General features: G+C 40.9%; 1 protein-coding gene across 2 annotated transcripts; it reads left to right on the forward strand.

Annotated features, from left to right (window-relative positions):
* The first annotated feature begins 6,016 nt into the window (after positions 1-6,016).
* On the forward strand, positions 6,017-12,075 carry LOC147330961 (kelch-like protein 10). Of its 2 annotated transcripts, none has more exons than XM_086294258.1 (5): positions 6,017-6,299; positions 8,862-9,351; positions 9,810-10,421; positions 10,921-11,070; positions 11,651-12,075. In XM_086294258.1, exons 1-5 carry the CDS (start codon positions 6,094-6,096, stop codon positions 12,002-12,004), a joined length of 1,812 nt encoding a protein of 603 aa, XP_086150384.1. In that variant the 5' UTR covers positions 6,017-6,093; the 3' UTR covers positions 12,005-12,075. The 2 variants fall into 2 exon arrangements, with proteins under 2 accessions (XP_086150384.1, XP_086150385.1); XM_086294259.1 differs by having other exon boundaries at positions 6,262-6,365.
* Positions 12,076-12,812: the final 737 nt, after the last annotated feature.

The raw sequence follows: 12,812 nt of genomic DNA on the forward strand, positions 1-12,812 counted from the left end.
GACAAATTTGCATTGTGTGAATTATAATTTGTGGGGTGAGGACATCTTGGCTGGTGCTCAAGATGTCCTACCATGTGAATTGTATTTCTGCGTCAGATCTAGGTCATAGCTTACACCAGTTTAACTCTGCGTCATAACCTTCTATGTAACCTGGCATGCATGCCCTGAGGAATGTAACTACATGTTGGAGCGATGCATGACTTGAATAGGGTGGAAGGTTGTGGTATTTGCTTACTTTTTCTTGGTTCTTTCAGAAATTCACATGTGTGTCTGGAGTGGCTATCAATCAAAAAACAAAGTAAACGCAATCAAAAAATGACAACCCATCCATGAGATGGGATTGGGATGAGATGATACCAGCCATATCACAGATGAGTTTTCAGACCACACCTATACTCAAAGTTCAGTTTGATCTCACCTGCATCGTTTTTGACTGTATGACCACAGAAAAACACCTGCCAAAGCACTCAAAGCAACCTTTGTGGTAGTTCTTGCTTCAGTTGGTGTCTGCATGAAGTCATTTTGGCATCCTGACACTCACACACACAGACACAAAGACTCAAACAATGCCCTCTGCAGGTAAGAACATTATCTGTTTACACACTGGATAAAGATATGATTTATTGGAGGAGACTCTCATATAAATCCCACCTGCACACTACATATACTTCCTTTAACATCTGTTTGCTTCATTTAACAGCTGGTTGAACCACACCCATCTTCAAAATGAGCCTTTATTTGCACACCTGTTAAGCTTCGTGACTGAATCTTGCATAGTTGTGGCATATAAACCCCTGTCAAAAACCTCAGAGCCACCAGTGTGGTTGTTCCTGCTTTAGTAAGGGGTCTCCAGAACCACACTTGCCATGATGCACACATAATGAAAGCAATACCAACTATGCCACTGCAGGCTTACTTTCCCCACTTCCCCCTTCATCAGATTTTACATCCTCAATTCTTTTCCCTTTTCTTTTCTGCTTGTGCCTTAGTCCCTCCCACCAAATATGCAGTTCTCATTTACCTCATTTGTCCATCTTTGTGTTCTGTGTCCACCATGTTTCTGCCTGCAACCCAGACATCAATCTTATTACAACATACTGAAGGATATCTCGAATTCTGAAATGCATGTCTAAGACAGACTCAGGTATATCCGAGGATGCACAGCTGTATCCTTTGTGGAAGTGTAATTGACTTCAGTGTACAAAAGAGGTGTGGCATGCAGCTGGAAAATACAACCCAAGGAGGGTGGAGGACTCTACAAACAATTATTCCTATGTATTCATAAGCTGCTTCACTCATTGCAAATGATAAACTGTGCAATCCAAAACGGTTTATGTATGTGACAGAAAAAGGTGCATCATCTTGTCACTTTATGCTAGTTGTAAATTTCATTCAAAGTTGCCTTGTATGAAAAAGAAATGTCATGGTTTAAAGTTAGTTTTACACCGGAGATTATAAAATACGACAGTAGTTGAGCTTTAACAGAACAATGCAGTCTGAAACTGTACCAACTCATATTTAACTGATATTGCAAACAGATCTTGAGATCAATTCCACCATGTGGCTGGGGCCTTTCTGTGTGAGCTTTCCCCCCTAACATGGAGAGAACATGCTTAACTCTAACCTGTGTTTGAGTGGGTTCTGCCCGGGTACTCCAGCTTCCTCCTACAGTCCAAAGACATTCTGACATTGTCTTTGGACATGCAGACATTGCTGACAAAGACATGGTTAACTGGTACTTCTAAATTGCCGATAGATGTGAATGGTTGTCTGGCTGAGATTATAAAATACAGCTGTAGTTGAGCTCTAACAGAACAATGCTCTGTGTTAGCCCTGCGTCAGACTGGTGACCTTGTCTCTCATCGTGTGGTAGTTGGGATAGGTTCCAGTGGCCCTGATAAAGATAAGTGTAAGAAGATGTATTAAAGCAAAGATGTGTCATTAAATGCCTACTGTCTCAGCTCCTCTCTGCGTGTGTCTTGCCTCCTCTGCCTCAATCTCTGGTGAATGTGTGGAATGGAGGTAAAAAGAGGATTCAAGGATGTACAAACAGAAATAATACAGGGGGAAGGCGAGATCTTTGGGTTGGAGCGAATTAAAAGCAGTGTGAATTAAATATGAAGAGTGGCACTAATCATATTTAACTGACACTGCTTTCTGTCCATTTTATTCGTTCAGCGATGTGTGATTATTATGACAGTGTGACAACTTAAATATGTACACATCTTTCTTCAAAACTGTGTGTGCCACACCTCTTTCATACAGTCTGGGTAAATAAAATAAGTGAACCTTAAAGATTCTGTAAAGTATAAGATAAGATAAGATAAGATAAGATAACTCTTTATTGTCATTGCACAGTCATACATAGTACAGTAGTACAATTAAACTGGAAAACTGTCCTTCGTCGGCACTACATGTAACACAACACGACACGATACGACACATCACAACACATCACAACACAACACAACACAAACAACACAACACAAACAACACAACACAGTATAATAACTTAGTAATAAAAAAGAATAAGTGTATTTGTATTGCACACTGTTATTATTGCACATTAATTATTATTGCACCTTGTTATAAATATAAATATTATTATTATTACTATTTTTACCATTGTTAACCCCCCCCCCCAGGTAGCCAGTCAGGTCAGCTATTTGCATTGATCAGGGCTATTGCCCTGTTGTAAAAGCTGTCCTTGAGTCTATTTGTTCGGGACCTCAGCAGCCTGAACCTCCTGCCAGATGGCAGCAGCTTAAACACCCCGTGTCCTGGGTGTGTGCAGTCCCGTAGGATGCTGCGTGCCCTCTTGAGACAGCGAGTGATGTACAGGTCCTTCAGGGAGGGAAGAGGATGTCCAATGATTTTTTGGGCCATATTGATGACCCTCTGGTGTGCCTTTCTGTGTGCTGTGGTGCAGCTGGAGAACCAAACACCGATGCAATATGTCAGCACACTTTCAATGGAGCAGCGGTAGAAGACGTCAGCAGCTCCTTCTTCAGGTCCATTTTTCTGAGGATTCTCAGAAAGTGGACACGCGGTTGGGCCTTCTTCAAAACCGCAGAGGTGTTAGAGCTCCATTGGAGGTCTGTGTCTATGTGCACACCCAGAAACTTGAAACTGGAGACCCTTTCCACACACTCCCCGTTGATGCTGACAGGCTGCAGCTCAGACTTCCTCCTTCTGAAATCAACTACCAGTTCTTTTGTCTTGGTGGTATTGAGGTCCAGGTTGTTAGCTACACACCAATCTGACAGCCTCTGAACTTCAGCTCTGTACGCCGTCTCATCTCCCCCAGAGATGAGCCCCACCACGGTGGTATCATCTGCAAACGTGATGACTGTCTGGGTGGGAACTAACACAGTCATGTGTGTACAGAGTGTACAGTAGGGGACTCAGTACACAGCCTTGTGGAGAGCCGGTGTTAAGGCTGAGGGCTGAGGAAAGATGAGGCCCCACTCTAACTCTCTGTACACAGTCTGAGAGGAAGTCTCTGATCCAGCGGCAGGTGGTAGAAGAAAGTCCAATTTCCAGCAGTTTAACTAAGATAAGATAAGATAAGATAAGATAAGATAAGATAAGATAGAACTTTATTAATCCCTCGGGTGGGTTCCTCTGGGAAATTCGATTTCCAAAAAAGCACAGCACCGACAGAAGTTACAGAGTTATACACACACACATATATATAAATACAGAGACAATATAAATAAAATATACGAAGGGGATAAATAGAATAAATAGGAATAAAAATAAAAATACAAGTGAATTGCACATTTCAAGTATTGAGTCTATTGCACCGTTGACTATTTACAAAAGTATTGCACAAAAGGTATTGCACAGTGAGGTGAAGAGGCACTACAGCTTAGTTGTTCCCTCCTTTGTCCTCCTGTTTCCCCTCCCTCTCCCCTCCAGAGAGGAGTTAAACAGTCTGATGGCGTGTGGGACAAAGGAGTTTTTAAGTCTATTAGTCTGTCCGGGAGTATCGTATTGAAAGCAGAGCTAAAGTCAACAAAGAGCAGCCTGGCGTAACGGCCCTGCACTTCCAGGTGAGAGATGGTGGTGTGGAGCGTTGTAGCAATGGCATCTTCAGTTGATCTGGGTCGAGGTTGGGTGGCAAGCAGGACATGATGTGACGTCGGACCAGTTTCTCAAAGCACTTCATTATAACAGGTGTTAGAGCAACTGGTCGGTAGTCGTTGAGGCTGCTAATGTTAGTACGCTTTGGCAGTGGGACAATTGTGGCTGACTTTAGGCACGGCGGGATGCAGGACTGGGACAGTGAAGTGTTGAAGATCTTAGTGAAGACCCCAGCCAGCTGGTCTGCACACTCTTTAAGGACCCTTGCGGTTACCCCATCTGGTCCGGCGGCCTTCCTGGGGTTCACTGCCCTCAGTGTGCGCCTCACCTCATATTCCTGCACTATGAGGCTTGGGCTGCTGCTGCCTCTGGTCCCTTCACCTCAAAGCGTGCGAAGAAGTGGTTCAGCTCCTCCGCAAGCGCAGCGTTACCCTCAGTCAACGTGGTATTGCAAGGTTTGTAGTTGGTTAAGTGCTGAACTCCCTGCCATATCTGTCGTGAGTTGTTGGTGTTGAAGTGGTCTTCGATCCTTCTCTTGTACGCTGCCTTGGCTTCTCTGATTGCCTCTTTTCAACTCAGATCTGGCTGCACTGTACTGCATACCATCACCGGATCTAAAAGCAGCGTCACGTTGCTTCAGCAGGACCTGGACCTCTTTAGTCATCCAGGATTTCTGGTTGGAATACACCCAGAGACGTTTGTCCACAGTGACACTGTTGACACAGAAGTTAATATATGAGAGCACTGATGTTGTGTGCTCTTCAAGGTCCTGATGTTCGAACACGCTCCAGTCCGTGTTTTCAAAACAGTCCTGCATCTGATGTGATGCACCTTCTGGCCAGGTTTTCACAGTTTTTGTGACTGGGGGGGCTCTTCTCCTAACGGGAGTGCATGCAGGGATCAGTAGCATGGACATGTGGTCTGACAAACCTAGATCTGGTAGAGGGGTTGCTCTTTAACCTTTTTGGATGTTGCTGCAGGCTTTATCCAATGTGTTTTTCCCCCTCGTTGCACATTTAATATGCTGTTCAAATCTGGGGAATACTGACCTTAAATCAGCATGGTTGAAGTCCCCAGCTATAAAGTGCACTGCGTTTGGATGGGAATTCTGCTGATTGCTTATTGTCTTGTGCAGCTCCTCCATGGCCGAGTTAGCATTAGCATCGGGTGGTACATACACGGCCGTTACCATGACAACAGTAAACTCGCGAGGTATGTAGACGGGTCTGCACTTCACAGTCAAATATTCCAAATCCGGGGAACAATGGCTGTCTGCCTGTGTATATCTGTACACTCCTGTTATGTCCTAGCTGAGACACCACAGGCAAGAGGATGGACGGCAGAGAAGACAAGGAAGTCCAGAAAAGAAAAACAAATAAATAAAAAAGAGAAAAGTGGTACCCTGCTGTGTATGTTCTTACTTGGACTCTCAATATGTATCTTGTATTGTATGAGACAGCTTCATCTTGTGGCCAAACGAAGTAACAGCACTAGTCTAACACTTAAAATAGATAATTTTTCTTTTACATTTCTGTTAGTTAGGTCAGTATTTGTGAGTGAAAAGATTTTCAAAGTTCAGAATAGGTATTACTTTTAAAGATTGGCTGTGTGACAGGCAAAAAGTGTCAAATGTAGGAGACTGCAGACAGGATTAAACTAGCAACACAGACACCTCAGTATCAGTAAAAATTCACTAGAACAAAATGTTTTTTCTGAAGTTTTTTTCCCCTTACTTCCCTTAAAAATGTTTTCCTGTTTACTTTAAATGGAATGTAGTTTAGTTTGAAAAGTACACTGTTTTGTTTCAGTTAGTCCTCATCATTCTTCTAGGTTTTTTTTAATTATTATTTTTTAAATGGATGTAAATTAGTTAGTGATGTAACACATTTTGATGATTTTCTGTGATCTCATATTGTAACATTCTAAAACTCACAGGCTCACACTTCCAACTGAAAAAAAAACTCTTCATAGATTTACTTTACTAAGCTGACCTGGTTACCAATAGACATGTCGAAGAAGACAGAACAGGGAAAAACTTGCACAGACTTAAATTTTCACAGAAGAGAAATGGAGAAAAAGATGAGCGACTCGGTATGCACAGCCCTGAACAAATTCCATCTGGATGGAAAACTGTGTGATGTGGTGCTCGTAGTGGACAATGTTATGTTTGACGCCCACAAGATCATCCTCAGTAGCTGCAGCTCATACTTTTGGTGAGTAGGTTATCTCAGCAGGAACAAAGTATCAGCAAGAAACTCCGTGAGTAACCAAATTCAAAGGTACATAATGTCTCTGATTGTGAAAACTAATACAAAATACAGTTTAAGTCATAATTTTCAAGTCCTTCTTTCTATTTAGAAGAGGGGTCTCAAACTTAAATGAGCTGTGGGCACTGTCACCTCCCTGGATGGCTGCTTCCGTAGTGCAAAAAGTAGTGCAAAAAAACAAACAAGAAAAAACCCACAAATATTTCCAAAAATGTAGTGTTTTGTTTGTTTTTTTAAATTTGAAATGTTGTGTAACAAAAAAAACACCTAAAAACGTGAACTGAAATGTTTTTCTCTCACTCTTAATTAACTAAAGTCTTTCATTAAACTACCAAATAAACAAATTGGTACTCTCTTTCTGGCCAGACATGTGGCAGGACTTCTGCAATAGTTTTGTTCGTGTTTAACAAAATAAAAATGCAGACATAAGCATTCACATTAGCTTTTAACTGCTAGTGAAGATTGTTTTCTTTACAAAAACTCTCTCACTGAACTAACACAGCCAATCCCTCAACATGTATCTATTCTCTGCTCATATTGCCTTCATATTAAATAATGATTTGCTTTTTAAAGAACTTATTTTAACATTGCACTCAACAACAAACAAATCCTCCCTAACAAAAAAAGTAACTTCAAGGGCCAAACTGCATTATATTTCTTCACATCAATATACGAACCACAAGTAGGGGTGACGTAGGCCGCAAGTGGCCCGCAGGCCACGAGGTTGAGACCCCTGATTTAGAAATTTGTTTTGGTCAGCCTTTCTTGGTTGTTTGACCTTCACTATACCGACTGTGGTATGTGTGACAACATAAGTTCCTCAAGGCTTACGATTAATGGGAGTATTTGTTGTGGTATTACAACATGTGGTATGGGAAAGAATCCTGGTCCAACAGATTACACAGTATGGCATGTTGAAACTTGAAGTCAGCACTGCAAAAAGTCTACCTTAAAACCATGATGGAGACAACTTTTGTCTTGCAGCAAAACTTCTACAAAAATTTGCATGATCATAGAAGTGTTAAATGTCCTTGTAATATCTTTTTAACCAAATTAAATTTCCATTTTATCAAGAAAAAAGTATTTATTCAAAGCATATATATATATATATATATATATATAAAACACCCAGCACGCCCCTGCGGGCGGTTTATCCTTCAAGCTCGGGTCCTCTACCTGGGAGCTTGAGGGTCCTGCGCAGTATCTTAGCTGTTCCCAGGACTGCGCTCTTCTGGACAGAGATGCTCCGATTACCACGGGGACCACCGTTACCTTCACCCTCCACATCCTCTCGAGCTCTTCTCTGAGCCCTTGGTATTTCTCCAGCTTCTCGTGTTCCTTCTTCCTGATATTGCTGTCATTCGGAACCGCTACATCGATCACTACGGCCGTCTTCTTCTGTTTGTCTACCACCACTATGTCCGGTTGGTTAGCCACCACCTGGTGGCCAGTATATATATATATATATACATATATATATATATATATATATATATATATATATATATATATATATATATATATATATATATATATATATTTTTTTTTTTTTGAATATGTATCAAGGAGCACCTGAAATTTTACTCATGCAAAGCCAAAGGGCACTTTTTCCTGTTTATTTGCTTTTAACCCCCAAAACAAACTAAAACCAAACAAACTCGGTTTTTCATTTGTGAATATCTAGGGGTCCTTTGAGATTAAAAAACCCCCCAAAAAACAAAACAAAAAAACCCCACAGTCACATATACGTGTAAAAAGTCTTTTGTGCAGCCACCTTTTTTATTTGTGCACCACTTTGATGTAACCACACCTACAAGAAGAACCACCCTGGAAGTGGCGACACACTCACTGGAGGTTAATTGTGTGCAGATGCATCAGAGTGCAATACCCTAATAGTTCCCAGGATTGGTACATTTTTAACTGGCAGGACCTGTCGTGACCTTTTGCACCTTCTCCTGTTGGTAGGGTTGCAAATCTGTGTATCATTGAAGAACCAGCTAGAAATGGAGTTTGGTCAGAACAATAAATGACCATTAATATATCTGTGGGCACTTGAATTCCATCACATTTCTAAATCTGCTTTTACTCTGACTACAGGATATCTTCACATATTTAAGTAAGTGATAATTCCACTGAGTAAAGAAGAGAAACAAAAGTTTTTGTGTTCAGATATACTTAAGGTACCTAATGTGAAGGTTCTCATATTGCACAAACATAAACATTTTATTATTACACTGAATTTGTCCCTTGGATGAGTGATGGAAAACGTTACGTCCAGATGAACAGAATCAACTTTTTTGGGATTTTCTTACTTGCATGATGCATGCATCAAGACATTATATTAGATTGCAGTTACTAATTCATTAATGTGTACATTAATATTTCAGCTGGAGAAAATGTTATTTACTTAAATGTAAGCTTTATTTTTAATACTAAAGCATAATCTAGTACTAAACTAATTTTATAAAATATACTTCCTGAAAACCTGATGTCCTCTAAATCCCACAGCACTCTCTTCACTGGAGCCTGGGCCACTCCGGAGAAGTGGATGTACACCATCCCCGGCGTGTCATCTGAGATGATGGCCGTCATCATCAATTACGCCTACACCAAATCTGTTCCTCTGACAGAGGATAACGTGGTGCCCATTTTAGCAGCTGCAGACCAGTTCTTGGTCCCGGGGATAATTCAGGCCTGCTGCTTCTTTCTGGAGGAACAGCTGTCTCCGGAGAACTGCATTGGCATCTGGAAGTTGGTGAACTTCTACTACTGCCCTGAACTGAGGAAAAAGGCCTTCTTCTACATCCTGCATCACTTTGAAGAAATCATCGGGACCACAGAGGAGCTGCTTGATTTCTCTGAGCAGCAGCTAGCCGCTGTACTTGAGAGCGATCACCTCAACGTGAAATGTGAAAACAGAGCATTTGAAGTCATCCTCTTGTGGATTGACCATATGCCTGACCAAAGACAAGGAAGTATCTCTGTGCTGCTGCCCAAGGTAACTTAACCACAAATCAACTGTAGCTGTAGTCAGCTTAATAAAACATGTAGTCCAGGCACCATAACTGGCCTGGTGACTTCATGTAATACCAGATAGTACCACATGATTGTAAAGTAAGTCAGCATAAAATGGGGTTACAGTTAAAAAGAAATGTCAAATGTTATAACAGCAGAATATTATATCTGAAAACATATCAACACATATGTTAAATTGCTCCCCACTAGTGGTTTAATTTGAATTACAATCTGTTTAGTCAGCAATTGGATCATTTTGTGTGAAAATCAGTGTGATTCCACAACGCACTTGTATTTTTTTTTACACTTAAAGGAAATTTTTTTTTAGAGGAGTGACTTTTTTTCATTGAGGTCATTATGAGATCACATTAGGCTACATGTGACTTAGTTAAAAATTAGCCTGACACCTTTGCCTTAACCCCTCATTCTTTATTTATCCAGGTACGTCTCACCTTGATGACCTCTGAATACTTCCAAAACAGCGTCATGAACAATGCCATGATAAAGAACAATGCTAAATGCATGTCCATCATCAATGAAGTAGTGGAGGTGTTTCAAGCTCGTGGTCTCAACAGACGTCCACAATTCATTTACAGTAGCTTGCTGAGCCGGCCACGTCTGCCTTCTTCCATCTTATTGGTCACTGGAGGCAAAAATCGCTCCACTGCACGATGCAGCTATGAGGCATATGATTACCGAACCAACAGCTGGGCCACTGTGGCCTGTGACATTCATCGTGCTCACCACGGAGCCGTTACGCTGGACGGCTTTGTCTACTTAATTGGTGGCTGCAACCGTGAAACTAACTTGAAAACTGTGCAAAGACTTGATCTCAGCAGCTCTACATGGCAACTTGTGACACCCATGTACAATGCCCGGTGCTATGTCAGCGTTGTTGTGCTGAATGGATGCATTTACGCCATGGGAGGCTTCAACGGACAAATTTCCCTGAGCAGTGTTGAGTGCTACAAGCCTGAGACTGACCAGTGGACCTTCGTGGCAAGAATGAATGCAAAGCGAGCTGCAGCCAGTGCCGCAGTTCTGCATGGAAAGGTAGGTGCAAGGAGACATGACTGAAAGCAGTGACCAAACTATGTTGTTTTCACTTCATTGTTCAGTCTAACAACATGTTTCTTTAAGCCAGACTATAGGAACAATTTAATGACTTTTCAGGCTCAGTGAATGGTGTAATATCATCCCAGAAGCAACCACTCCCATCAGAATAGAGATTTTTCTTTCATTTAGAGCACCATTCTATTGATTTGACACGTCTCTCCAAGGTGGACCCAAACAAAGCCACTATTAAAGAGATAACATACGCCCTTAAACTGTTTTCCAATTATTTTTCCTTGAATTTGTAACCTCTCTCTGTATGTCCTGTAAAAATGCAGTAATTGTTGATATTCCATTTCGTTTTCCACTATTAGATAATATATCTTTATTCCTGAACCTGCGTACCAAACTCTGACTAGCTCTTCATGGATAATTAGCTACTTTCCCTTTCAGATGCTTCCTTTTACCGCAGGTTAATTTCTCTTAATCCTTTCTACAGGTTTATATCTGTGGGGGTTTCTATCAAACTTATAGCCTCCCTACAGCTGAATGCTACAATCCAGACACCAACGTGTGGACCACAATTGCTCCCATGATGTGCAGCCGAAGAGGCCTAGGAGTTATTGCTTACAAAAACCAGATATATGCAGTAAGTGTACCACAGTAATTTTATTGTACTCTAGAGTAACTTTGCAAGATTCACAGTTTAAAATAATTGTTATTTCTCTTAAACTGAGCCTCGGCACAGCTCCCAGTGCATTGCTTAGTAGTTAATGTAGATTGCATACATAAAATCATGAACTGTGCATAGCCAAACACTTACACAAGCTGAAAGAAACATACCACCATGAATCCGACTTTAGCATTATAGGGCATAGATTGCATGACATAAATCATCCACAGTCCCCCCACGGTAGTTGTCAAATCTAAAAACTATCCTGGTGCTTTGTTGTCTGTTGCATGTCTTCTTCTTCCTTTACTTCATGTTCCTTTCTCAGGAGCTTCATTTAGACTCTGGTCACTGGGGTTATGTCATTTAAAGTGCTGAAGGTTAGAACGTGAATACAGAGAAGTCATTCAGACTTACTAACAAATTTTTCCTAGTGGCCACTAGCAGCATTGCAGTGAGGAAAAAAATGTCCGAAAGAGTTGTATTTCATAGTTTTTTTTTATTCAGTGGTACTTCTTTCTTCTGAAACTATGAACTCATGCCACTCTCCCACTCCCAGGTTGGTGGCACCATTAATGGGTACACCCCACTGCGTATTGTTGAGGCCTACAACACTATCACCAACAGATGGCGCGTCCTGCCATTTATGCATCACCCTCGCAGCCACTTTGGAATTGAAGTTGTGAATGACCAGCTCTTTGTGGTCGGAGGATATAATGGCTATCACCCTACGTGTTCTGTGGAGCGCTACGATGGGGAGGCTGGTTGGTGGTACAGGACCTCGGACTTTGCGGAGTCCCGCAGTGGCCTGAGCTGCTGCGTGCTACATGGATTCTACAGCTTGGTGGAGAATTTGTTCCCTCGTGGTCCCCTAATGCTGCCTAATGTGGATGAGGAAGGTGGAACCTTCTGACTTCAGCTTGCCTGTTATCATAGTAGCATTTTAATTAATTAATAATAAAAGTTTTTTTTTCATTATTATTACTTTATCTCTATATTTTTATGTTTTATGTGTATTGTATTATAGTATGATTTTGGTCAGATTTATATTAATATCATGGATAAGTATACATACATACAGTATATATATAAGGAGAAAGTGGGATAGTGAGGGAGCTGAAGAAAGTAGGCAGGACTACTGGGAGGCTGGTTATACAGCAAAAAGAGAAATAGCAAATGCACCTCTACCTCTAAAGCAGGGGTCTCAAACTTAAATGAGCTGTGGGCCAATGCTGGCACTGTCATCTCATTGGAGGGCCACTTTAGTACAAAAGAAACAAACAAGAAAATACCCACAAATATTTCCAAAAATGTAGTGTTTTGTTTGTTTGTTTTATATTTCAAATATTGTATAACAAGACAAAAATACAAACATGAGCAAAAATTTTTTTTCCTCACTCTTAACTAACTGAAGCCTTTCATTGAACTACCAAATAAACAAATTGCTACTCTCTTTCCTCTTTGCTATAATTTTGTTTGCATATAACAAAATAAAAATGCAGACATAAGTGTACAAATTAGTTTTTGGCTACTAGTTAAAATTGTTTAACTCTCTCACTGAACTAACACAGCCAATCCCTCAACATGTTTGTACTCTCTGCTCATATTGCCTTTATATTAAATAATTATTTGCTTTCTAAATAACTTATTTTAACATGCCAATCAAAACACTAAAACAAATCCTCCCTAACAAAAAAGTTACTTCAAGGGCCAAACTGCAT

Source organism: Aulonocara sp. 'chitande type north' Nkhata Bay, linkage group LG5, assembly GCF_057382095.1.
Source record: "Aulonocara sp. 'chitande type north' Nkhata Bay isolate Kocher_YH1m ecotype deep benthic linkage group LG5, A_spYH_male_GT1.1, whole genome shotgun sequence".
Taxonomy (NCBI): Eukaryota; Metazoa; Chordata; class Actinopteri; order Cichliformes; family Cichlidae; genus Aulonocara; species Aulonocara sp. 'chitande type north' Nkhata Bay.

What these genes read in the sequence shown, in the direction of transcription:
- LOC147330961 (XM_086294258.1), top strand. Translation starts at nt 6,094, where the DNA reads ATGTCGAAGAAGACAGAACAGGGAAAAACTTGCACAGACTTAAATTTT. An exon ending in AGCTGCAGCTCATACTTTTG is followed by an intron (nt 6,300 to 8,861) that starts GTGAGTAGGTTA and finishes TAAATCCCACAG; the next exon opens with CACTCTCTTCACTGGAGCCT. An exon ending in TCTCTGTGCTGCTGCCCAAG is followed by an intron (nt 9,352 to 9,809) that starts GTAACTTAACCA and finishes TTATTTATCCAG; the next exon opens with GTACGTCTCACCTTGATGAC.